At 41.8% G+C, this 25443-nt stretch overlaps 2 protein-coding genes, 1 long non-coding RNA gene and 1 pseudogene across 4 annotated transcripts; 2 read left to right on the plus strand and 2 right to left on the minus strand.

Annotated features, from left to right (window-relative positions):
* Positions 1 to 524: 524 nt before the first annotated feature.
* On the minus strand, positions 525 to 8521 carry ada (adenosine deaminase). Its single transcript, XM_088368885.1, has 11 exons — positions 8309 to 8521; positions 6930 to 6991; positions 6170 to 6292; positions 4778 to 4921; positions 4586 to 4701; positions 3426 to 3550; positions 3198 to 3269; positions 2781 to 2882; positions 1935 to 2002; positions 1732 to 1861; positions 525 to 1167 (listed from the first exon to the last, which is right to left on the minus strand). The coding sequence occupies exons 1-11, from the start codon at positions 8351 to 8353 to the stop codon at positions 1063 to 1065; spliced, it is 1092 nt and encodes a 363-aa protein (XP_088225011.1). The 5' UTR covers positions 8354 to 8521; the 3' UTR covers positions 525 to 1062.
* Positions 2581 to 3305, plus strand: LOC148401875 (uncharacterized). Its single transcript, XR_015857103.1, has 3 exons — positions 2581 to 2672; positions 2836 to 2990; positions 3162 to 3305. It is a non-coding gene; the product is annotated as an uncharacterized LOC148401875 (long non-coding RNA).
* Positions 8522 to 15182: 6661 nt separating the features above from the next.
* ccn5 (cellular communication network factor 5) lies at positions 15183 to 19367 on the plus strand. Its single transcript, XM_088364544.1, has 5 exons — positions 15183 to 15645; positions 16247 to 16463; positions 16585 to 16833; positions 18140 to 18357; positions 18464 to 19367. The coding sequence occupies exons 1-5, from the start codon at positions 15595 to 15597 to the stop codon at positions 18749 to 18751; spliced, it is 1023 nt and encodes a 340-aa protein (XP_088220670.1). The 5' UTR covers positions 15183 to 15594; the 3' UTR covers positions 18752 to 19367.
* LOC148401877 (UDP-glucuronosyltransferase 2C1 pseudogene) lies at positions 19122 to 22766 on the minus strand (annotated as a pseudogene). Its single transcript, XR_015854802.1, has 2 exons — positions 22466 to 22766; positions 19122 to 21742 (listed from the first exon to the last, which is right to left on the minus strand). The product of XR_015854802.1 is annotated as a UDP-glucuronosyltransferase 2C1 pseudogene (transcript).
* Between the last annotated feature and the right edge of the window lie 2677 nt (positions 22767 to 25443).

Here is a 25443-nt window from a genome sequence, read left to right on the forward strand (position 1 = left end):
TTAATGCATTGCAAATGGTCTCTTTATTAACCCATGACGTCTTTACAGTTAATGTCTCATCATTACGAATGTATAAAGACAAGAGTGTCATCGATTTAATGAGTCGTTAGGTTCTTTAATGTACTTCTAACTGCACATCACGTTTAAATTGAGCAACACTGATGCTTTATCGGAAACTGTTGGGCCTTTCAGTGGAATCACCAACATTTGCTTTGTCGATCGGTTCTACCAAATTTGCTCCGGCAAAATTAACTTCGTGATCATGATCTGATTTCCAAGCAGAAGAAATGTTCGGGTGATATTGCATAGACTCTAATTAAATCTGTAGGGCACACATCAGTTGAGCGGTAATTGTGAAAACTAAATGGATGACAATTGAAATTCTCTCATACACATGATTAAAACCGAACTTTATCTTCAGAGCTGCGAGCGCTTTTATAAGTTGGTTGCTTTACTGTGATCAGAAATTTGTTGCATTGTCGATGCGGAGGTCAATGATCAGAAATGATGTTTATGAATAAATATACACAGCACAAGAAAACGAGTTTTATTGTGAAAAGTGGTAGTACAGCACCGAGTGAGCCTTTTGGGTTAGTACTCTTTCTATCTGATTTAAAAAAATTAAAAAAAATCCTGTTGAGGCTATTTGGTCTGGATCCTTCCAACTCCCCTTCCACGATGAATGGTATCTTCCGCACCGCATCGCTTTCCACATTGCAGTTGTCATGGCAACAACGTAGCATTCATGTGAATACATGTGCAATGGCCCAATGTTTGTGTACGTCGAGAGCTGAGGTATCACATGCGTCCCTGACATGTCACGTGATGTAAACGCACAAACGTGTGCATGCATAGTTTTGAAATACTGCATAACAACACAGTTGTAAAAAAAACACACATCTGCACCTGTTTCCAAGCAGTGGCAGCAAATCCTGTAAACTGAGGTAAGAACATCGTACACACTTGAGATGGTTGCAGTGATGTGAAGAGCATTAAGACATTCTCGTGTGTCGGTTGTAGAGGTTAAGGTTCGGGAGCAGCTGGCAGCTGGTAGGTTAGGCTTCAGAAGGCCACGCTCCGGATCATCCCGTAGGCCTTGTAGAGTTTGCCCAGTAACTCACTCTTCTCTTCTTCAGGTAAGAAGCAAGATGAGGCGGAACAGATGTTCTACAGAACAACACGGGTAGAAAGCATAACACATTAGTGTGTAGGTTCAGGAAGAACACTCAAAAGGGCCAAAGAAACCCTAGAAGTTCAATTTGTCTTCATTGATGTTGAAAGATGTGACAGTGAAGGCAACTAAACATCAAACAAGAGTCAAGACTCCAAGAGAATGTGTTCATGAAAGCTGAGGAATCATTGATCTGTGAAAGGAACAATAACATTCCTTGGTTCAGGTCAAATCGGTTCAAATCACCACACCAAGAGGACGAGACTTCCAACAGGAAAATCAGATTGTGTCAGATTCAGAGACTGGAAGTTAGAAGCAATTTGCAAAAGGTGGTGCACAGGCTCCCTCTAGCGGTACAGAAGAAAACTACCGAATGAATGCCCAAACTTTGCATCATTTGTAGTTGTTTCATTGTTTCTTTTAGTAGTTCGGTTATACATATGTTTGAAGTACATTTGCATCGACTTAAAAACTTTAACGGTTTAATTTAAAATATTTATTCAAGTATAATTAGTTTTAACTTTTAGTAAATTTTGCTGATTAGTGCAAAAGGCCCTCACCAGTCTCTTAAATTCGTCATTAGTGAAGCCCATGTGCTCTTGTGCAACCGAGTAGTCCAACTGGAGGGTGGAGCCAAAGATCAGCGGGTCGTCTGTATTGAGGGAGTAGTTGGCTTTGTCCCTCCTAAACCTGCAAAATGAGCAAGCGCACATGCATTAACACACACGCTTGCACTATTTTGGCAAATGGAAGGCGAGCTTACGTGACGACGGGATGTTTGGTGAAGTCGGCATCGCAGGCGCCCGTCAGCTTGCTGGAGATGGGACACACCTGGATAGATTGGGGACACAATTTGCCATTAACTCTCACACATAGAGTTGAAAGCCTCTCATACACCGTGTGACCTTTTTTTATACAATTGTAAAATGCCCCTATATTTGGCATCCATTACAGCCTGGTTATGCTGGAAGGTGGATTCCAAATAATACTTACTTTGTTGTCATATTTTGAAATTCTCATACGCCAGAAAAACGTGCTCAAACTTGAATGAGATGCTCTCATACACAATGTAAAAAAAAGAATAATTAAAAAAAAAAGTCATTTAAGTTGGAACAATGTTAAAATATAAATTATTGACACTTATTCCAACAATTTGCAGTTATTATATTTTACTTATGATTATAGTTGTGAGAGTAAAAACCAAAATACTGAAAAAAAATTTGAGGGGGGGGGGGAACTATCTCAATAACATAAGCACAATGTCACGTCTCGTCCCCAGTTGTTTTATTATGTGTAGGTTGTCATGGTTACTGTTCGCGTCTGTGTACTCGCCCCTCCCTTCCTGTGTCTACTCGCAATCAATGTACTAATTACAGTCACCCGCCTCTCGTTACCTCTCTTGTATTTAAATCCCGTCCTGTCTGCGTGTCACTCCCGGTCGGGTCGTTGATGTCTTCATGTGTTCTTGTCTCAGGTCTTTGTCGGTCAGTTTCGTTTCTCGGTAAGTCCCGTTGTTTTGTTAGGAAGTTAGTTTGCCGGTTCTGTGTGTCTTGTTCCCCTTATCCTCCCTTCTAACTACCTTTTCCCTCAGTCAGCATTTTGGACTCACCTCAAAATGCATGTTTTGAGCCAATAATTGCTCGTAAAGCACTCTATCTTCCAAGGTCCTGTAACCATGCCCCACGCGCTCAGCCTTCAGAACCTCCACAGCCTGGAAGGTGAAATGAGGGCGTAAACAGGTCATTTGAGACGTGAGTGTGGTTGTAAATCAAATTCATATCTCAACGCACCACCGTATCTCTCCGCAACAGTGTAACAGGTTGGTGCTACAGCTCTTTTGCCAATTTTTTTGGTCCTGTTAATGAAACTTTATTTTTTTGTCTCATGTAAAATGAAAGGTCTGCCATCGAGAAGGTTGCTCAAATTTATCATGACTATTAAGCTTTGTGTGTTCAGCTGAAAGTATGAAAACTTTCTTCCGTCTCTGTAGGGAATGTGTCACAGTTGAAACTATCCAATGGCGTACCTCCTTGACCACACAGGCCGCGCCCACCTCACCCGCGTGAACAGTCCGATGGATCCCACAGCGCACTGCTTCCTGTTAACAGAATAAAACACACAACATATTAGCAAACACTCAGTTTCCAAGTGTCTTTGTAAAAGGTCACAGGATGTCTTCAGTCAAAATCAGCATCGAATCAAAAATTTTACGGCACCTAACATCCACTCTGCTACATAATGTAGAATGACCCACCTCGTAGGCTCTCCTATGTCCCGGGTAGGCCTCGCAGTTGAGCGACTCGTCACCCGCCAGGTCGATGGCCACCACTCCCTCGTGGCGATATTTCTTACACAGCTCCACCACGTCTGCTGACCAGCCTGTACAATTCAAAATGAACGCACTTTAACAAAATCAAAACAAAAAAAAGCTCATTTAAAACTGTGCTCAAGCGCTACGTGACATTTTAAATATTTAGAAACGACATTTACTACTACTTTTTGTCTCAGGCCAAACAACGAATTAAATATTCTATTCTGGAATGACCCTTATACCGCATAAAGCCGCAGGACCATGTGCAGTGTGATAGTACAAAACAAAACATCCTATGAGTGTAAAATATAAAAGAAAATTGGCAAAACAGGAAGCTGCAGCTGCAGGAATTGAAAAACAAAAACAAAGTTCACATGACTTCATGTTTCCTGAGCATAACTGTTATTAGGGTGTCAACTGTCTACATGAGCTAGGGAGCATTGACAAATATAAAATATTCTAATTGCATATGGCTAACATTGGTTTGGAACCTCTGTCACAATTTGGTAGACTTCAATTTTTTTCACAAAACTGATCTGTCCGCACATGCAGATATTACAAAATATGTTGTAATTTAAAATGTTGAAATCTTTGAGGTCACCATTTTTAGAACTTTTCACTCGTCAGAATGACCCATGTTGGATTTAGTTCCAACACATAATTTCTCGGGTATAAAATGCACCCCCCGGAATCTTCTCAATTATTCAAGGCAGCAATGTCATGTATTATACTCGCACCAAAAATGTGATGATGTTTTCTGAAGACAATCGGAGGCAGGGGTGTTGTAAAATGGCAATGTTGTCAAAAAAAGACATACTTTGGAAAATTTTTCTTGCCATCCAGGGAACCCACATTTATATATACTAAATGCATATTATACATAAGAAATATTCCTGCTTTGTGTCTTTAGTTCTTTAAAAATAGGAGTTGAATATTTTTTAACTGTAAGCATCTGTACTTGGACTTAAGTACAGTGTGAGTACTTTAACCACCTCCAGTAGTGTGTTTGTAAAAAATTGAGCTGTGTAAAGTTGCCCCTGCTTGTTATCTAATCAGAAGCTTATCTTACAAGGCAGTTTGGAGTGTGAGCAGTTATGCATTACTTGGCATGTGGCGCATGCAGCATAGAATGGACCTGACTTTGACAGGGAAGGCCCTCTCCCCGTCTTTGAGGCCCTCGTTGACCAGTCGGACCACCTCGTCCGGACTCAGATCACCCCTGAGAAGTCAAGAAGTAAATCACTGTGAAATCAACTCGATGACTTGTGGTCGAAGGAATTAAGGCCGTAACGTACTCCGCCTGATTCCACGGGATGGGATCCACGTGACAGTTGGCTAGAAGGTGTGGACTGTATCTGACTTCCACGTAAATCACGCCTTCCTTAGCTTTGTCTTCCACAAACTCGAAGGCGAGTCTCTTTATGGCATCTCGGTCTCCACTGCGGGGGAGAAAGAAAAAAAAAAACATGACTGTGGCCTTCGGTGCTGCTGATAAACTTTATGACCATGACTCAATGATGTGCTATTGCTGCTGATGCCTCATCTGAACGACAGAAGCTCTCTAAATCGGCAATCATTCAAGGAGGCGGCACGGTCTGCATTGTAATTATGCTTAGTCGTTGAAAAATAATGAATGGCATATTTATTACCCCAATTACAACAAAGTTGAAACGTGAATAGTAAAATATCACGAGAGTGGGGCAATCACCAAGCTCAGGTTGTTATTCACAATTATTATGATAACATGGAATTAAATTACAATTTAATATCTGGGGCCAAAGAAGAACTGGATTATAACCAGCGCAAAGTTCAAAAGTCAGCATCTTTTATGGAATGGCTTTGCGTTTGCATGGCTAACTGACAAGAAACAGGTCCCGAATTCAAATTGAGTCAACAAACCCCAAACATTATCACTTAGAAAATGAAATAACTCATTATTGTAAATGAAGATAGATGGCGAGCTTGTCAGAAGGTCTTACGTTTATTTACGAGGTGAGCTTCAGCTCACGTGTCCTCCACTCTCTCATTTTGGGCTCCGGCGGTGTCACATGACAGAGGCCGAGCAATGCGGCTTCTCGTATTTGCGTTGAAACTCAGCTGTTGTCTCACTCAGCTCTCTAAATATTAGAAACGGCGTTTGCACAGTGCATGAGCTGGCGTATTCCAGATATTGTCAAAAGCGCAGAGGTCCCATTCAACGGAGGGGCTCGCCATTGTTGTGGCTTTCACAGCCGTGAGATGGAGTCATCCTGTAGGGGGCTTTGGTTGTCATGGTGACCGAATCACTAATGAGATGCATATTATTGTGTGAAGGCGATGGCCTTCACACATGTTATTTCATATGAAGCCCTTTCCCCAGACGTCATAATAGTCCATGACACGCGTGTGTGTGATAACCAGCCTGCGTGAGTGAACGTTCACCCTGGAGAGGTGGACTGTGACTCTTGAACGCTAAGATATCATCGTCATTAATCATTAATCAAGTCTATTGACTTGCAGAGGGCTGGAAATTTGGAACATTTTCAAGGAAATGAACTAGTTCTTCAAAATAAAGGCTAACACACTCAATAATAAATAATAAACTCAATAGTTCCCATTGTTTGTCAATTCCTGCGATTAATTTCTATTCTAATTTGAAAATGCCACCTTCAAGTTGCGTGAGGAGCGAGAGAAATGCAAGCACTCACGCAATAACGTGCATGTACTCTGCAAACTTTCCCAGGAACTCAGTGAGCGTGGCCGGTTTCCGGAGAACGATGTGCAGCCTCAGCTCCTCGACTGTGTCGGCAGGAAGAGGAATGCCGCGTCTCCTGCCAAGACAAATAAAAACAATCAATGCAGCTTATTATTGCCAAAAAACTTATTGAGATGGATCATGGATGGAGGAGGCAAATACAACGTTGGACTTGGCATGAAAAATTCAAGCAAAATGGACGACTTATTCGTCGTAACATCAATTTATCAATTCTATTTTAAATACAATGAATAGGATGCCTTTCATTGTCACTGTACACATGTGCAATACAATGCAACTTTATTTATATAGCATATTTTGCAACATATACACATCACAGTTGTTTTAAAATGTGAACGAGAATATAAAAAGTTGGGATTTAAAAAAAAAAAAAACTATATTGGGCAACACAGCCTCCAGTGAGAATAGGCTATGTGACCTGGGATTAAATCTACATGTGATGTAATATTTTGCACCTCCTTTCAAGGAGGGCTTTGAAACTTGCGGGATTAGAGAAACAAGAAATTCTGGTGGTGTCTATGTACTTTACCAGCTAATTCTTTTTTGGGTGCTACTTGGTGTAAAACGTTTGACAACTGCTCGAATAGACAGTCACCTTCTTGTGCCACTTGTCATTAAACCTGTCTAACATGCAGATTTTATTCCTATGGCAACATAGAACAACAATGAAGTTGAGGCTTATAGTGACTTACCTCGCGACATCAAGAATTGTTTGCAGTCGGATGGCTCCATCGAGGTGCACGTGAAGCTCAACCTGTGGGTGAGCACCCGGGTTATTAGGAGCAAATATTCTGTTACACAATCAGGTGAAAAAGATATGTATTGAACTCCGAACATAACATGATTATTTTTTTGTGCCCATCATACATACAAGAGGAATTTTTAATGTGTGCATGAAATACTAATTTGTTATGTTATCTGCGGCCACAATGTTCTGGGGGCTACACAGAGATTCTATGTGAGAACTATCTGAAATAAAGATAGCGACCGTCACAGTAGAGACATGTTCATTTAACGATAACGTACGCAGAGACCCTCCCATCCTCCAGCGCCTCAGTAGGGTTGTCCTGTTGCTAATATTTTGGCTCATGTGAAGTTAAATCAGAAGCATGCTTGTGCTCCAGTTTGACAACCATGAGCTCATCCTGTAATAGGATGACAGCATGAAGGATGGAGGCTGACCTGACAGCTAATTCACATTTAATGAGTTTAGATCTGTCAGCCATGCTGGCTTGTCATTTTACACTATAGACAATCTGACCAGGCCCTCTCTTTCTGTCATTTCCTGTCATCTTATCAAACAATGTACATCCCACTGAGCATGTGGAGTGTGTACACACACACGCACGCACGCACGCACGCACGCACGCACGCACGCACGCACGCACACACACACACACACACACACACACACACACACACACACACACACACACACACAGTGTCATACATCCCCTTTTCTTACAAAAAATACAGGAAGTTTGCAATTGACAGTGCCAAAAACACACAAACATAAATTATGATCCACTTACTGGATTGGTCTGTCAGAAAATGTGTCAGAATTCTGTCAGAAAATTGGCAAAAAAACTTCCAATATTTTTTCAGTATTTGAACGAACGAACGAGCGAATGAATGAATGAATGAATGAATGAATCAATGAATCAATGAATCAATGAAATGTTTCTGCTTTTTGGTGGACAAAGGGAAATTAAAGAAAATCTGGAATCAGAGGATTTGGACTACAGTTAAATCTGGTATCCAAATTATTCGATTGGAAAAATAGTTGTCGATGAATCTGATAATTGATTAGTTGTCAATTAACCTATGAATTGTTACGCCACTAAAGTACACGTGTCAACATGTTGACAAGGCCTTTCAGAATTTAAGATGAGGATGAACATGACAACTGAATGTACAAAATGAATACAGTAAAAATCCCAAGTATTGTTATTCCAGTCGTGATTCGCGTTAAATATGTCACTAGTCATCTCGCGCCGTGCGTAAAAAGTGCGTCAAATTCACGCCCCCTTCCTTCCACGCTCGGAGACCAGCGGAGCTCAACCGGACGTACCTTGGGCTTGGCGAAGACATCCTGCCGGCTACGGAGCTCAGACATGCTGCTGAAGTGTGACGTTGAGCTGTCTGAGAAGCGGACGGCCACCGCATGAAGCGCCACTCATAAATTTATGCTTGAGCGCGCATACACTAAACAGAATCCACACACGCAGGACACGCCTTTGTGACGGTACTGCACACTACTACAGTACGCTGGAGGACTGGCCGTCGTGACGTCACACCTACTTCCGGGTGGCGAAATTGCACCGCTTAGCAAAGCAGAACCAAAAGCAGAACCACTGAGAAAACAGACTCATAACTTCATCGGTGTTTTAAGCATTACGCTTAAGTTATTAGCCTTTCTAAGGAATATGCTGTGTGAGGTGAATTGCCTCCAAACAGTCCTTTGAATTTGCTTCAATTGAAATTTGAGAATGTACATTTTTTGCTTATGATCAAAATGGGAAACTGATGTTTTGTTGTTGATTTTGAATTAGTTGATGAGTGACATTATCATTAAAGACTTTGAAAGAAGAAATCTACAGTCCGTGCCATACCAAAAGATGCACATCACTCAACTAGGAAAGAAAATCAAAAGGCCAGACTATATTTTGCACAGAAGTTAAGAGATGAGCCATTGATGATCACATCCTAACTAAGGAAGGAGCTTCTCTTTATCACGAGTAAGAACAAAACAAACAAAAACGGAAAGAGGCTTCAGTAAAGGCCTTGAAAAGCACCTCATGTCCGTCCCAAACTATTGCTCACTTGAAACGTGGGTTGCTTCACAAAAAAGGTGCTCTGTCCTGACTTGTTTCACACAACTAGATGTACATACCATGATGGTATTCATCCTTGATCAGAAACCCAAATAAAGTGCACACCAGCTTTATTTATACCATCATGTGTACTTGATGAGCCTAATTATAATCAAATGTGAAAGGGCATAGTGCACTCTGATGACATTTATGAGGTCAAAAAAGACTTAAGGCATCATCAATTTCTTATCAGCACAAAACCTTATGGTTGTAAAATATCTTGCACGTCAGCGTTGTGGCAAGGAGCCACTTTGGTCAGTCGCTTTGACAGACACACATTTGTCAAGTTTCGGATTGCTCAAACAGAAAGGCAAGCCCAAGCTTGCATTTCACAATCCGAAATATCTGAATATCATCTTGGATTTATTTTTGTTCCTCCGTTCTGGACATATTTACTGAGCCCAAGACACAAGAGGGGGGAAATGAGCAAGTGTAACCACGTGTGTATAAAATACAAATTTGTGGCCAGTATTGACTAATTTACCAATCAAAAAAAATCACTGCTCAAAACTGTTGTAATGCTTTTTTAATAAACACTTTAGTTCAGTGGGTCTCCTTTTCCACCAGGGGGAAGTATAATAAAGACGTATGGCGCTGGTCAAGCAAGTGTGACGAGGCACAATTTGTGTTAGAATGAGCTGTACAACCACGAACAAGTACGTGAATGAAAGCGAGGAAAAAATACTTTTGAGTGGTATTAGATACATGGACCCTGTATAGTAGATGTATGTGTATTGGTTTCAAGAGGACAAATTAATATTAGAATTTAACAGGTCTTATCAGGAGATGCAGTATATAAGTGGCCAGTGCGTATGTCCAGAAAGTCCATAACTGGTCACTCATCAGTCCCGCAAATGATCTGCCGAATGATGCGACTATGACTCAGTCAAGGCTCATTGATTGCTTATGGGGTTAATTAATTGCTGCATGTTTAATTGGACAGTAAACCTGAAGCAGCCTGACGGCTCTTTTTTGCTTTTAGGAAAATAATACTGGAAAGTGCTTTTTTGCTTGTTATGAAGTTTGCTGCATCCATCTGGTGCATAACTCCAATTTTTTTCTCCACGTTAAAACAGAAACAAGAACGGTTAAAATATTTGGAGATGCCGGGGTATTACATTGTGGCCACAAAAAGTAACTACACAGACAGAGGTAATATGTTCTTCAAGGCTTAAATCGAAGAATTCTTATCATAGAAGTAATGCTGCACTGAGACAAAGATATGAATGTACATTTGGGGCCAGGTGCTGTCCTCACTGTCTTTCGAGCGACCATGACCTCCAGGTCCTTGACCCACGTGTACATCAGGAAGTTGAAATCCTTCCGAGCGTTCCTGCGGCGGCATGGTGGCATTTTCACACGCCCAGCTGGAATGACTGGAACTTCACGTGGTGTTAAAAAAAACACAAAAAAAACCCAGCCAAGTTAGGGATCATCAGCTTTAGAGAAATATTGTCTTTTATGAATGACATTTCAAGTAATTAGTTTATTATTAATTTGTATTTCATTTGAATTTCCACAAACCATGGCTATAAAATGAGGCTGCAAAATTGTGAAAATCAAGCTTTCAGGCGCTGTGGCCATCTCCAATGCCCTAACCCTGACCCTAACCCTAAAACCACACCCTGCTCAAGTGTCAATCAAAGCCCACTGTTAGGACCTTGAAAAATGGATGGTACTTCCTATAGCGATCTGTCTTGGAATGTTCCAGGATACGACAATAAGGTGTTATAAAGTGACCACGTCAGCCCTCAAAGCCCCTGTACACACACTGATGTCATGTCTAGACCCCCCCCCCCCCCACACACACACACACGCACACACTCAATACACACTCATTGCCGACAACGAGGCGCTCTCGCGCATCAATTCAAGTGGACAATCTGAAGAAAAGATGCAATTTCCAGGTGAAGACACAGCTAGCATGTTAACTGCACATCGAAATTGCGCCTGGCAAAAGTTAAACACGACACGTTATTTCCACAACTTTCTGTTCCCTCACAAATTAGGAGCATTTCTGATGTCAGAAGCTTTTTAGGTTGACACAAGACATACTTGAGTAAAGTGTAATGTCTAAAGTGTCTTAAAAATTCAAATTTAGATTAGTTTTTTTTTACTTTGTTAAAGGAGGTAAATCCATACACAGGATTTTTTTACACAAGTATTTGTACTTCTAAATACACTGTGAATTCTGTTGCTACCTACATTCAATGTTGCCAATAAAATCAACACCTCCATTTTTGTGATGCACTACTTACAATGCTACACAAAAATCCTTTTAATGTTGATGTGTAAAACGGATTTGTTAGGTTTAAAAAAACTTTCAAGCACCGTTAGCAATATTGTCTGAAGCTACCATCAATGACGTCATTCTTGTACAAAAATAGTCAAGCGGAAAGCTTTCCGACGTGTGTTACGTAAACGGGCCTTGTTTTCCAGCTGCATAAACATTTAACTTTTCAAACTTTTCTACTTGGAGTGACATAACAAAAAAAAAAAAAAAAGGAACTCGTGACATTGATGTTGAAATGATTTAACCATCAAAATGTCTACAGGTGGACTAAATGTTGCTTAAATGACAAAATAAATCCTTTCAAAGTAAAATTCTTACAAGGTATTTTGTCTTTGAGATGAAAAAAAAGTAACAAAAAAAGTCTGAAAATTATTATTTTGGGAGGTTGTATGTAGAAATTTGAGGACAATATATGCGAACCATTTTGGAATAAGGCTGCAACATTCACAAAATATGGAAAAAGTGAAGCACTGTAAGTTTACTGTCTGTATGAAAAGTCTACACACCCCTGTAAAAAAAATTTAATATAAGAAAAAGAGGCCTCGGTAAATGTCATGTCAACTCAGAGGTGAAAGCCACATTCATTCAAACAGGAACTCAGAAACAGGCAACTTGCAATCAGCTCCAAACCTCCCAACCTGCAGGGGGCAGAGAAAGATGAAACTGTCAGACATAAACAGTCCATCCCTTGAGCCCTGGAACTACCTATATACTTCGTGTAGCCTGCATGGCATGGGGAGCAATGAACAAATGAGAAATGTTTGTTAGCACAGTTCTTGCTTAAACTTAAAAAAAAGCCTGGTCTGAAGTACAATTTACATTACAACCTTAATTGGAACCTAAATGGAATGTAAACTGAAACCTAATTAAAGGAAAACTAAATGAAGATTGGAGTTGTCCCTTTGCATTCTTCAGACCAGGCTTTTTTCAAGTTTAAGCAAGAGCTGGGTGAAACATTGACATAACTTGACAGTAAATGATTTCAAAAAGTTTTTCCACCTATAACGTGACCTATAACCCTTGCACTTGTTGCTAGGCACAAATGATTTTGCATCAGCCAATGAATTTGAATGATGAGTTATATTAAATAATTTTTCAGTTGAATCACTGCTCTGTATTGAATAGAAAAGGGATGAAAAAAAGAGAAATCTGTTTGAAGTGGTGGGCCACTGATGGTGATTCATACCTGGAGCTGCCTTGCTGTGGCAGGACAGCGTCAACATGAATATTTTCACGTGGCTTTTTAGTGCCATTCACACAGGGCTTGTTTTTTTCTACATTTTTGTCTGATGAGGGACTTGAAATGTCTAGTCACTGGGCTCAGAGAGGATGTTGATCAGAGAAAAAAATGTTGTTTTAAGAGGAAACTATTTGACATGGCGGGTGTTAAAAGAGACCGATTTGGAGAGTCCAGTCAATGACCTCTTGTGGGCTTGTTGATGCAGCGATGACCATCGTCTCCTCAATCCTGCCTGGAATCATGAGTCACTGCGACATCATTAATGGAATTCATGTGCATTTCAAACTCGGGAGAAAAAGAACAGCTGTGGGACCGTTCTGTTGGCCACAATAACACTCAATCTCCTCCCACCTCAATTAAAAAGCGATTTCTTCAAGTGGAACATTGTAATGTAAAACACAGTCTGTTTCCCGTCCATTGGAGTGAAAGCACGGTTTGCATTACAACAAAAATTCACCTAACAAAAATGTGGCAAAAAATTGATACAATAGCCAGAGATGGAGGACTCAAGTCATCTGACTTGATTTGAGTCAGACTTGAGTTGCCATTTTTATGTGTACTATAATGTGTGAGCAAACCAGAACTGGACCTAATGCATTGTCCTTTGGTGGTGTCTTGCATAGCGCTACCATTTGATGTTGCCTTTCCACTGCAAAGGAAACCAATGTGAGCTAATACTGGCCAGATGTTGTAAAGCAGGGAATTTTAATTGGTTTTTATCCAAAGGACCAACACTATAACCAAGATAAAACTCCGGAACCACTGCTTTGCCGGAATATCATTTTATTTTGCACCGAAGAAGGACAGACCCATACAAGCTATTTATTTGCATCTGTGTGGCTATTTTGGGAATATCAGCTACATTTGACATAATTTGGATGGGTAAATGATTCTCAAAATTAGTTGGAAAATAAATCAAATCTAAATACTGAATCCATTTTATTTTTAAAATTGTTATAGTTATTTTCCATTACCAATTTCACGGACCACTTGCAATACCCCTAAGGACCAGTAAAGGGCCGCGGACCACTGGTTGACAAAATTGCTGGCGCCATCTCGCTGTTGGGGTTTAAAATGCAGATGTATCCTGATTTATTTTTTTCTTCAAGAAAAGAAAAATTCGGGCAAACAACGACTTGTATCAAAGTATAGTATACTTTTTTGACATGATTTTTGTGTTCTGTGAGATTTCCCTGGTATAGAATATGTGCTTTGAATCAACAAATGCCAGGAAAGACTGGTCGACATTGGCAACCATACTTGCCAGAAAGCTGCAAAGCCTATTGCAGTAAATGCTGTAAATGTTGTCCAGGTGGGCTGGCATAACAAAAGAAGCATTTTTGAAAAATGCTGTCATCTCATACTAGCTGAAGGTTAGGACCTGTGCCAGGTCTGGAGGATCCCTGTGGAAAAGCATCAGCGGGCGCCAAAACGTCACGCAAAGCTCACAGTCTCCGAGCCACTCTGCGTCCGCCCCGTGTGTCAGACATTGTCTATTAATTGCGTCTGTTTGCTTTTAGGCACAAGTCTCGGTTAGAGCTTCTTGGCAGCGTCCGGAAACCACAAACTGACGAATTAGAATATTGGAAGGTCTCAAATGTTGGGAGGTGCACAAAATGTACTTTTCAGAGTCAACATGGTGCTGGAATGTTACTGGCAAAAGGTCAAGAGGCACCAAAACACCAAGTCCAGACACACAAACTGAGTATTTATGTTCCAAACTGCATCCGGTGGAATAAGTCCCATGCCACACACAGAAAAAGTTCATAATGATGCTAAAAAAGGTTTTATTTTGGAGAAATGCTGTCAGAATTACACAAACAACAACAGCGTGGTCTTGAATAAGCGAGTTTGTCCATAGATGGTATACAAAGTGTTGACATTTACAATTCAAAGCATGCAGCCACTATTGTTTATGGAAGTGGCCAGGGAAGAAAAATAACAGTTTCTGAAGAACGCAACCACTGTGGTAACACCAGACTGGCTTCCCACCTGGAGCCCACCTGCCCAATACCCCTCACTCAGTCCTTCCTGTTCTATTTATAAGTCGCATTGTCACTGCCCACCCAGAGAATCTTATTTCGCCACCTTTTGACTTGACTGCATTTGTGAACATTGTACACGTTGTGTATATTCGAGCAATGGATGATGTGGGTGGTCGAGTCAGTGTTTAACGTGAACTCATTCTTTTTTTTTAATCGACCTTTAGGTGTTGACATGAAAAATTGGAAATGGTTTACGTTCCTTGACAAGTGACCTACTTGCCTAAATTCCCCTCTTTTGTCCTATGTTCATTCATCAAATCAATTTTTAAATACAATTCTATTGTGTTTTTTTTTAAATAAACACTTCTCAAAAGTCAGTATATAATCTCCGTGAAAAATATATATTACTGATATTACTGCCGTACTGAGAAGTCAAGAGAAGAGCTGAGTATGACATATGTCACATATTCGAGTTCTGTTTTTATCAGTCTGAATATTTTTTTGCTTAATACTTGTATCTCCCATGTGGCTGGTTTCCTTCTGTGGGACAAGATGACAGCAGTCGCCAGCAGCCTCGTCGTGGAAAGCAGGCGGAAGACACGTGGATCCAATCTCGGTTACGTCTGGATAACTTGAGGAATGGAATAGTGGAAACGTGTGTAAAAACATCGACGTTCTGAACTCCCCCGCCAATTAGACTGGAATCGTCACCGTACCCGTGTCTCCCCTCGTTTCATAAGCTGGAACATCACACAGCTGGAAAGAGAGGGAGGGCACTCTGGTGGAGAAGGAATGTGAAACATTTCTGATGTTGCTCCAGCGGCTGTTTACACGGTAGTCATCGTGGCAGCGTGACATCAGAGTGCTGACGTTATAAATGTCAGCAGCAGGCCAGAGGCGGGTGAAACGGACACAGCCCGGAGACAGACGCAGACCCGAGACGGACGCAGACTCTCTCTCATCCTCATGGACCGACTACTGTGTGATTGTGTGCTGCTGCTTGCTGTGGCCTCACAGGTGAGCCTTTTTTTCTTGTTTATTTAAAAAAAAAAAAGTATTTTTAGTCAAGCCACTATGAGAGGAGAGGACGCAATGTTGATGAAGCCTGTCAGCCCCTTTAGCATTTTTCTGTATTTTTCAGTATTTGGTTTTTCATGTCAACATGTGACACTGGCCCACTTGATGACGCTCCATGAAGTGATGTAACATAAATGATGCAATTTACCTCATGATGGGCGGAGCTAAACATATTCCCGAATTGCTGTTGCAGAATAATAACCAAAAAATAATAATAAAGAAAAAGGTTTGGCACCAAACAATTCGGCCACAAATTGTCAATTGGGGAATTCTCGTGATCAACTGATATTGACCTTATACTGCAGGGAAACCAATGAGAGCAGATGTGAAGGTTGCTGCCGCCATCTAGCAGTTCGGGTCTAAAGTGCACTTGTGCCATTGTATTCAATTGAAGTAGAGATTTTCAAAAATTCTATTTCTAGTGGTTATTCTTCCTTAATTCCCAACAGGTTTTGAAGAAAGTGAGAGTGGAGACAATTTGATATCTGTTTGATATATATATATTTTTTTAATGATCAGAAGCCTTTGTGTCATCCTGCAGGTGTTGTGTCAGCTGTGTAACGGGCCGTGCCTCTGTCCCCGATCAGCCCCCAAGTGTCCCCCAGGAGTCCCACTCGTGGCGGACGGCTGCCGGTGCTGCATGGTGTGCGCGCGGCAGCGGGGACAGCCGTGCACGGAGAAGTTCCCGTGCGACAGCCGGCAGGGGCTGACGTGCGACTACAGTGCCAGCTTCCCTGGGGGCCCTGGGGAGTGCGTCGGTGAGTCGCTCCCTATGAACACTCCTGGAGTCAGAGCTCCTGGTGTCATCAACAAACAAATGTTTATGTGTGACATTTAACACTTTTGCTAAAAAACTTTCCAACCAATTGTGCTATCTAGCTCGGGAAGATCTGACCTGCGAAGTCAACGGCATCAGTTACCAGGACGGCCAATCCTTTCAGCCCTCATGCGACGTCCACTGCCACTGCAGGGGCGGCGGGGTCAGCTGCGTGCCTGCTTGTCCGCTGAATATCCGTCCCCCCACTGCGGACTGTCCTCACCCGCAACACGTCCGGTTACCGGGGAAGTGCTGCAAGGAGTGGCTGTGCGAAAACCTGGATAACTCTGTGCTTCAAGATGCCATCACAGGTAATTATAGTCATCATTCTTAAAATTGCCCTTGCAGATTTTATTTTGTTGGTTGTTTGGAAACTGTGTTCAAATATGAAGCACAAGTTATTTGTTATTTGATCAGGCACTGCAAAATAATCAGTTATAATTTGCGAGCTCGGATCAGATGACATCGGGATTCTTCAGAGCTTGCTGATGATCTGATCATTTGAATCTGATGTGTTTGAGACAAATAAAACAGGAAGAACAGCGGGCCTCCAAGACCAGAGTTAGACATTAACCCATTGTCACTCACCCAATAGAATAATAGCATCATTGCTTTCACACTAATTAAGTACATTTGTGAGTAAATTGAAACAAGAGCGCCATTATTTCAGGTCACTTTTTGCATTTTATTTGGTGTTGTACCAGGAAAGTTTTTATATATACTAAAATGAATGTTTCAGTTCAGTAAAGGTTGGAAAACACTGCAATGGTGGTGCAAAGAATTTGACATCATGGAGTAGTATTTAATCAAATTTAGATGATTCATCTTCGACTCATGACAAAAATTAGGAGGCGTACTTTTTGACCTCACCTTCCAAGAGTTTATGGAGCTCAACTATTTCATGCTGGTGACTCACTTAATCTCTGGCTGGTTAGTCTTCATGCTGGTGACTCACTTAGTCTCTGGCTTGTTTTAGGGGATTGGCCTTTTTTAATAACAAAGAGTTAGAATGGGTTGAGTTAGGATAGTTTCTGCCAAAACAAACACGCATGAAAGTATCGTGGAGCAAATATTCAAGAAGGAAATGTTCTCCTACTTGCACTTAGTAACAGTCAGACATTGTTTGGAGTTTCAAATATTTTTATAGTGGCTTCATTTCCCTTCTCTGTGGCGCTCTCTATCTTTCTCACACACGAAAGAATAACATCCACTAGTGTTTAATTTCTACACAGCTGCTTGTTGCTATGAAGCGCTATTAAAAGAACTGTTTGCGCCTTCCTCCCCGATGAATTGTGGCTTGCTTTGGCCAGACGCAGCCTTGTTAAAAACGTGTAGACATGACCAGTCGTCATATGGACGAGCAATTACGGAGCCACCATGGAGCACGTTGCAAATATTTGGAGAGAAATGACAACATGCAGCATGGGAAATATGTTTGGAATTAAGTCGGATCAAGTTTAACAGACTACCTCCACACGCCGGAAAATAAGCTCATTTATTTTCCATGCGCAGTGTTACATAAGTCAAATTCTTCCAACCTGTTTGTTAAATACTATGAAGTTGCCAATGCCACAAGATACAGATTTTTGTGCCTTTTGTTTCTGATTTTCCCAACAGCTATGAGCGCAGACACTCCGCAGCCACCGGTCCCAGTGCCGGTCTCCTCCGTGTGCACGGAGCGGAGCACCCAGTGGAGTCCGTGTTCCCAGAGCTGCGGGATGGGCATCTCCACGCGGGTTTCCAACCACAATCCAGCGTGTAAACTACAAATTGAGACTCGCTTATGTAAAGTGCGACCCTGCCGTGCGCATCTGACCATGCCAAGCGGACCCACGGTGAGTCCAAACAATGAATCCAGTATATACCGAAACAATGCAAAACAATAATGCCTCCTGGTCTAAAAAATATATATATTTGATTTGTTTATGCTGGACTAACCAGCTGGGGCAGCGGGGCAAGTGCACGGTCAGCTACACGGCACCCGGACCCGTTCGGCTGGTCCATCAAGGCTGCAGCAGCACACGCACCTTCCGGCCGCGTTACTGCGGCACTTGCACCGACTCCCGCTGCTGCATGCCATCGCAGACATCTACCGTCGACGTGACCTTTCGCTGCCCTGCCGGCAACCTGCGACGGCGACCGGTCATGGTGATCCACTCATGCAACTGCCACAGCGACTGCCCCTACTCGCCATTCACCAACCCGGCTCTTCGAGGATACAGACCCTGACTGGTCGCCATGGTAACGCCACGCAAGAAGCTGGCGGGTTGAGACGTTGCTATGCCTTGAAAGAAACAATGACTATTTTGTAGATAAAAAAAAAACTCTTTGTTTCTGCACACATCATGGTGTGCTCTGCGAACTCTCAACATTTTCTGGTTCAATTTGAACTGCTATTTAAAGAGAGCAGGCCTGTTTTGGAGGCGATTGGTGTTGTTGACATTTTGATGTCTAGAACTAGACAATAACTGTCATTGTTAGGAAGGACTTTGGTCATGTGGATGTGGGCCTGGATATGGACGCATGCATACACACCCACTCAGACAAAAAACACACTGACAACTTTTCTCAAACTACACGCAAAATTATACATAAAAAAAACCTATTAAATGTTTATTTGATAATGAATTCTATGTGGCAGAAAACAAATGTACTATTTTTTTACTGCTTATTGTATGTTTACAAAATTTTTTTCTTAATATGAGTGTAAAACCCTGGGGGGGGTTATAAGCTTCCAGCTTCAGCCTACTCCATTTGGGCTCCTTTCTTTACAATGTAATGAAAATATTGGCTGTAAGTGTAACATTGCACATACAATGCTCAAATAAACGGATTGATTGATTGACTGATTGATTGATTGATTGATTGATTTATTGATTGATTGATGTCTCTTCTGCCATCTAGCATATCATTGTTTTGCCTGTTGCTCGATGCTTATTGCTCGATGATCAAAGGTATATTATCCTGTTGGTGTATGAATGTGTTCATCTGTTAATTAGGTGTATGAATGTGTTCATCTGTTAATTAGTTCATTCCTGTGACAGTGCCTCGGATTCATGAGGCATTCACATCTTAAACATCTTTAACTTCCACAGCTGGATCATGACAAAAAAGTGGCTCATTTTTCATAACTAATTCATTGACGTTCAGTAGAAAAAACGATTTTAGATTATAAAATAAAACCATCACTACATTGCACTGCTGTGATTTTATGTATGTAGGACCCTCAAATTCACTTTGTAATAAAATAAAATATATGTGTGTGTGTGCGCGTGTGTGTATATACGTATGTAAATGTGATATGCCTCCTCTCGACCCTATTTTCTGTCACTTCCCCCAATCAGCCAGCAGAGGACGACTCTTAACTTTTGAATTTCTCAACTTTCATATTCCATGCAATCCCGACACACATTTGACAGAGGCAATACTGCAATTGGCTGGAAACCGGTTCAGGGTGTCCCCTGTCTACCACACACACACATATAGTGACATTAAGATTTGGATTAAGTTGGCTAAGGTTCCAAAAGCTGCATTTACAGCTTTATACATGGACAAAGCTTCAGACAATATGTGAATGTGACAAGTCATAAACTTTCCTTGTGGGGCTTCTTTTCAGGAATTACTGTCTCTTGGATTTGAATGTGGAATTCTTGGACCTCACTAAGCGCTTACAGAGACATCTACAGGAAACCCACATTGATGCAATGACGAGAAAACAGAAGAGCGCAAGGACAGCGATCACATCCAAGGAGTGATAAGTGTACCATGGTAACTTATAGGAGTCTGTGCGCAGATGTGGGGCACCTCTATGCCTCATGACGTACTCTATCCAGAAGACAGCAGTGTCAACGGGTTTCATGGGCCTGTCGCGATGAAGTTGGGAAAGTTTGATCATGTTCTGCTTGTAAGACTTCTTGGGATCGACAATGTTCCTCAAGGAAGCGGTGAAAGATTCCACGTCGAGCGTCACCACGTCCACAATCTCGGCACCTCCCCAGGCCTTCATTCGCACCATGTTGTCATGCTGATCGAAGATAAGCGGAATCCCCAAAATCGGGACGCCGTGGTAGATAGCCTCGTAGATGCCGTTGGTGCCCCCGTGTGTGACAAAGACTTTGGTCTTGGGATGGCCCAGTAAGTCGTTCTGAGGCAACCAGTCCACCAGTAGGGTGTTGTTTCCCAGAGTGGCGGGTCGCTCCCCGATATGCCTCCACACGACCTTCTGAGGGAGGCTGGCAAAAGCAGAGGCGATGATCTCGGATAGCTCAGGACCCAGGTCGCCCAGCAGGGTTCCTAAAGTCATAACCACCACTCCGTGTTCTCCAGAACTCTGCACAAAGTCCTCCAAGTCTGCCGGCAGAGGTTTGGAGGGCTTCCCCTGAAACCCTCCTATGTAGACCACGTTGGGCATGGTGGGACGTGGGAACTCAAAAGTAAAGTCCACCCTCATCAGCCAGATATCGGCTCCCTGCATGAGAGACATGGGACTGACGTCCCCTCCTAAGTAGCGATTGCACACGTCTCGGTAAGGCGGGTTGGACACATAATGGTGCATGTAGATCAGAATACCATGATAGAAGACATTGTTCATTCTTTGGAAGAAGTCCATTTTGTCCGTGTAAAGGGAGAACAGTTGAGGAACGTAGGACAGAGGAGACGGCGCAACGGTAAAGTGAGCCTCTCCACTAAAAAGCCAGCGCACATTGAAGACCATGGGGAGGTCCAGATAGTGAGCCATTAGCACCCCACCCACAAAGGCCGGGTCTGTCAAACAAAGATCAAATCTACTTTCTTTCAGTTCCTGGATTAGAGTTTGATTTTCAAATATGCTGACCATCATATGGGCCACAGATATATGGATCTCCTCGAGAAAGTTGAAAACGTTCCTGTAAAACTCCACAAAAGCCCACAGCGAGCCTTTGTGCCGCTGAATCTCGATGGACCTCTCCAGGAAGGACGTCATGCTATTCTGGCTCTCGATGTTGTTGGACTGCTTTACCTCGATGGTAATGGAGGTGTAGTGGGGAGACTTCTCAGCTATGTACCAGCTGGTTGAGGTTCGCAACACTGTGATTTGGTGGCCTTGAGCATGAAGAGCTTCCAGTAGAATTTTCATGTTGATCCAGTGACTTCCTTCGGTGGGGTAGACAAAGATTTTACCGCCCCAGCATGTCGCGGAACACATCAGCAGGAGTGCCAGACTTGGATATGGTGCCATTGCTTAAAAGGACACACACACACACACACATGCACACACACACACACACACACACACACACACAAAAGCTGTTAGCCAGAAAACTGAAAACTTAAACTAAAATCTCAAATTCCGAATCAATGTAAAAATATTAACCTTCTGGGTATTGATATGCAGATAATAACAAATGACAAATGCACCAAAAAAAGTCTTTATTTGTCTTTTAATGTGACTTAATTGTTTCCTTCAAGCTTGATATTTAGACTAACAGTGTTAATATTATGCACAATTTTCCTAGAAAATTTTACTATTCAATCAATGAATTGCTGATTTAAAAACAAACAAACAAACAAACAAACAAACAAACAAACAAACCTAAAAGTAATTTAAACTTGAGTAACTTATTACTCTAATGTATTACTTTTAAATGCAAGTAACTAGTTATATGAATTGTAATATATTACATTATGGATGTAAGCTACCCAACATTGCAATTCAGACAATTATTCTTTACGCAAGTAAAAATTACGCTAAATATATCATGGCGATTGCTGACTGACAGGTACGAGGCCAAAAGTCAAATAACTATTCATGTAACTTGAAGATCTTCCGTTTAAAGGTCAGTCCTGTTTGCTTTTTTCTAATGCAACACAAATGTCGAAAATCACAAAGAATATCGAATCACTGCACGTCTACCTGCAAATGATGAAACAAATCTCACATTTTGGCAGTAAAGCAGATCTCACCTGAGGCCTTGTTCCACACTCCGAGAGAGAAGACTCTCGTGTCTGCCGTTGTGGTCTAGCGCTTGCGTTGAGGTTATGTATGCAAGTGGAAGTCAATGTGTAACTGCTCCAACTGTTTTTCCAATGTCTTTGGGGTCATTCTATGAGACTCAGTTGGTCAACATTTGGAATGGAGTCAGTGTGTTTAAAGAGCAAGTCCAAAATCAGCGGTCATATGGAACCAGACTCAAGGATTGTATGCTCCAAGCTTGCTTTTCATCTCGAGTAAACTCGATTATTTCAATGGTCTTCCGACGACTCAATTAAACACTGCTCCAGGTCTGTAAATCATTAAGAAAATACTCATTAAATATAAACCCAGGAGGGCTTTGGGGTCTGCAGACTCAGGTTAATAAGTTCATCCCGGCAAACAAGGTGAACAGGAATTTACCAGTTATGCTGCATGAAAATTGAATAAGTTGCCATCGGAATTAGGCAAACCTCGTTATGATAAACAGTCTGGAAGATGAATGAACAAATATTTCACTCTACGGCCTTTTAGTAAATTTGGAAAGCTACATTTTATTCATTTCTTTTGATTTCAAATGTATTTAAATCTTTTGGTTGCACAAGTAATTAAATGTTGTCAATATACGTACATTAGTTCAATCATTTTCATAGGCTACTTTTGTTGCCTTTGCGCTGCAAATGTCTTAATTTTTGCTGCTTAATGCATTTCTATGTTATGCTTATGGTTGTGTGAAGTACATTGAGTTCCCCTGCGTATCAAATGTGCTATACAAATAACGATGCCTCGTATGTCACATGTTTATGGATGGTAAACAGGTCTGTTGGCCGAAATAAATAATGCTGCGTTATCTCATACACTGTCATTCATTGGCCAACCATTGAAAGTGCAAAAAAAAAAATGCAACAAAAATGTCTGGCTTATCTATTGCTCTTGCTCTTATACACATAGAAATGCTTGCCACTTTCTGAGTGACCTTTGCACTCGCTACCCGCCCAAACAAAATGTATGGGTTATTAATTGCTCTCTATGTCCGTCTTCATACACATGAAAAGACTTCTTACTTTTTGAGTAACCTTTGCACTAGCTAGGACTCGCCCTTTTTAATGCTGACTGTGTGTGCGTGCATGCATGTGTGTTATGAACTCCAGCCCTGGCAAACGTTAAAGGACATCAGCAGTGCGCTGCTATCGTATGTCTGTCCATGTGTCATGAAAAGAGGGCTGCGGCGGGTGGGGAGTGGGCTTTGCTGGCAAATAACTTGGGCATGAGGGGCTTGATGTCTTTAAAAAGAGCATTGCTTCTTCTGGTTGCGTGAGCTCAGCTGACGGATGCACACGATGGAGCTTCCCCAGCTGGAACAGACAGTGAGACGCAGACGGTGCGACAGTAGCACAGGTGAGGTCGGATGTGAGCTGTGGAGAGCATCGGCCCATTTATAGTTGTCTTGTAAGCCTTGTGTTAGGGGAGAATGAAGTTCTGAGGTTGGGGTTTGAATCTGGCCTTTGACCTTTCCGTGTGGTGTGTGTTGGCTACTCTACTTTTCTCTTCCGAAAACATGCTGGCCAGCTTTATTGAAGACTTTCAATTGGCAAAAACAAGTCTGCTTGCCAACCCCCGGGCAACGGATCGAGGAATTTTTTTCTTCTCTCCCGGGGCTAAAGGGAGGGGGCGATGCTAAGACACAAATTTAAAAGTACAGGATATTTTATGATATCAAAGAAAATCACAGAGGAGCTTAACTTTGAGCTTCACATGTTTCTGAAGAGGCTATTTGCCACCCCTGAGTGTACACAGTCAGATCCCCGAAATAAATTCACGCCATATCATAACGTAGTTCTGCCACATGTTACATTACTTAGCCATCACACTCAGTAAAGAAGCACAAAATAGTCTTAGTGTGACAACAACATAAACCACCACAGGGCCAAAGAAAATGTGCTGAAAGTGTTATTATACTACTCATGCTTTTGTTTTGAAGGCCTGACTTTGGACAGGATATTATGCCAAGTGGAGGCTTGTTTTACTTGACTTGTTAATACATTTTATATTTTGCAGTTTTTTTACAGCTGTTAAAGCCTGTCTTACTTGACTAACTAACAAAACCAAAGAGAATAGAAAGTAGAATTTTGCAGGTACTTTGACAAACTGAGTCGTTTAACAAGGTCGGCTTTCTCGAGGTGCAAAGTGCAGCAATGATTACACTATCAGTTGTGATTTTTGTGTAGCCTTGTTGAAGCCTTCTTTGTGAGGCCAAAATCATACGTACGACGAGGCGCAACGATAAAGAAACGAGATTTTGGCAGCCATGGCCTTAATCGATTGCCAATTGTTCCAGTGTTGCGCAACATCTTGCCACCATTCTGCTGTAATGTTATTCACTTCTTTTACAAAATCTGGTTCACATTCTTCAGTGTCGTCGCTGTTCCTGCTATTTTTTTGCGCTTTATAATCCTTAAGATTACAACCAATACATATTTTTTTAATGTTGTGTTGTCATCAGAAGGAGCAAGGAGTAGAAGATTTGAATTTCTTTTTTTTTTTTAAATGCAAGAAGGAAAAGTAAAATGATGTTGTACTGGCTGACCACCAGAAGGAGCACTGGCTCAATGTTTGAGTAGACTCGGAAGACCCTAAGTTTGAGACAATCTCTTGGTTGCTTATAAGATGGATCTTCTTGGGTTCAGAGAAGGGTTAGATGGACTGGTCGCCAGCCAATCGCAGAGCACCTTCATACAATCAGTTGCCCCCCTCCAATCAGATGTGCAAGCTAGGCTGCAGGCATCTGCAGTCTGAGATCACCGTCCACATTTGTCGCAGGCCATTAACGCCGCCAAAGAGACATAGCTTCCCTTCCTTCAGCAGTAAGTGTTTACTGTCGCTCCTCTGCGTGCGTTTAATCACCATGAATGAATTCATGGTGCAGAAAAGATGTCCGCTGTGAGAGGATTTTGTTTCAACACGATTTTCT

The sequence above is a fragment of the Syngnathus floridae genome, chromosome 2 (assembly GCF_059516105.1).
Source record: "Syngnathus floridae isolate MCC-2025c chromosome 2, RoL_Sflo_1.0, whole genome shotgun sequence".
Classification (NCBI taxonomy): Eukaryota; Metazoa; Chordata; class Actinopteri; order Syngnathiformes; family Syngnathidae; genus Syngnathus; species Syngnathus floridae.

What these genes read in the sequence shown, in the direction of transcription:
- ada (XM_088368885.1), bottom strand. Translation starts at nt 8,353, where the DNA reads ATGTCTGAGCTCCGTAGCCGGCAGGATGTCTTCGCCAAGCCCAAG. An exon ending in GACATAGGAGAGCCTACGAG is followed by an intron (nt 3,270 to 3,425) that starts GTGGGTCATTCT and finishes TTCTGTTAACAG; the next exon opens with GAAGCAGTGCGCTGTGGGAT. An exon ending in ACCAAACATCCCGTCGTCAC is followed by an intron (nt 1,862 to 1,934) that starts GTAAGCTCGCCT and finishes CTCATTTTGCAG; the next exon opens with GTTTAGGAGGGACAAAGCCA.
- ccn5 (XM_088364544.1), top strand. Translation starts at nt 15,595, where the DNA reads ATGGACCGACTACTGTGTGATTGTGTGCTGCTGCTTGCTGTGGCCTCA. An exon ending in GCTTCAAGATGCCATCACAG is followed by an intron (nt 16,834 to 18,139) that starts GTAATTATAGTC and finishes TTTTCCCAACAG; the next exon opens with CTATGAGCGCAGACACTCCG. An exon ending in CCATGCCAAGCGGACCCACG is followed by an intron (nt 18,358 to 18,463) that starts GTGAGTCCAAAC and finishes TGGACTAACCAG; the next exon opens with CTGGGGCAGCGGGGCAAGTG.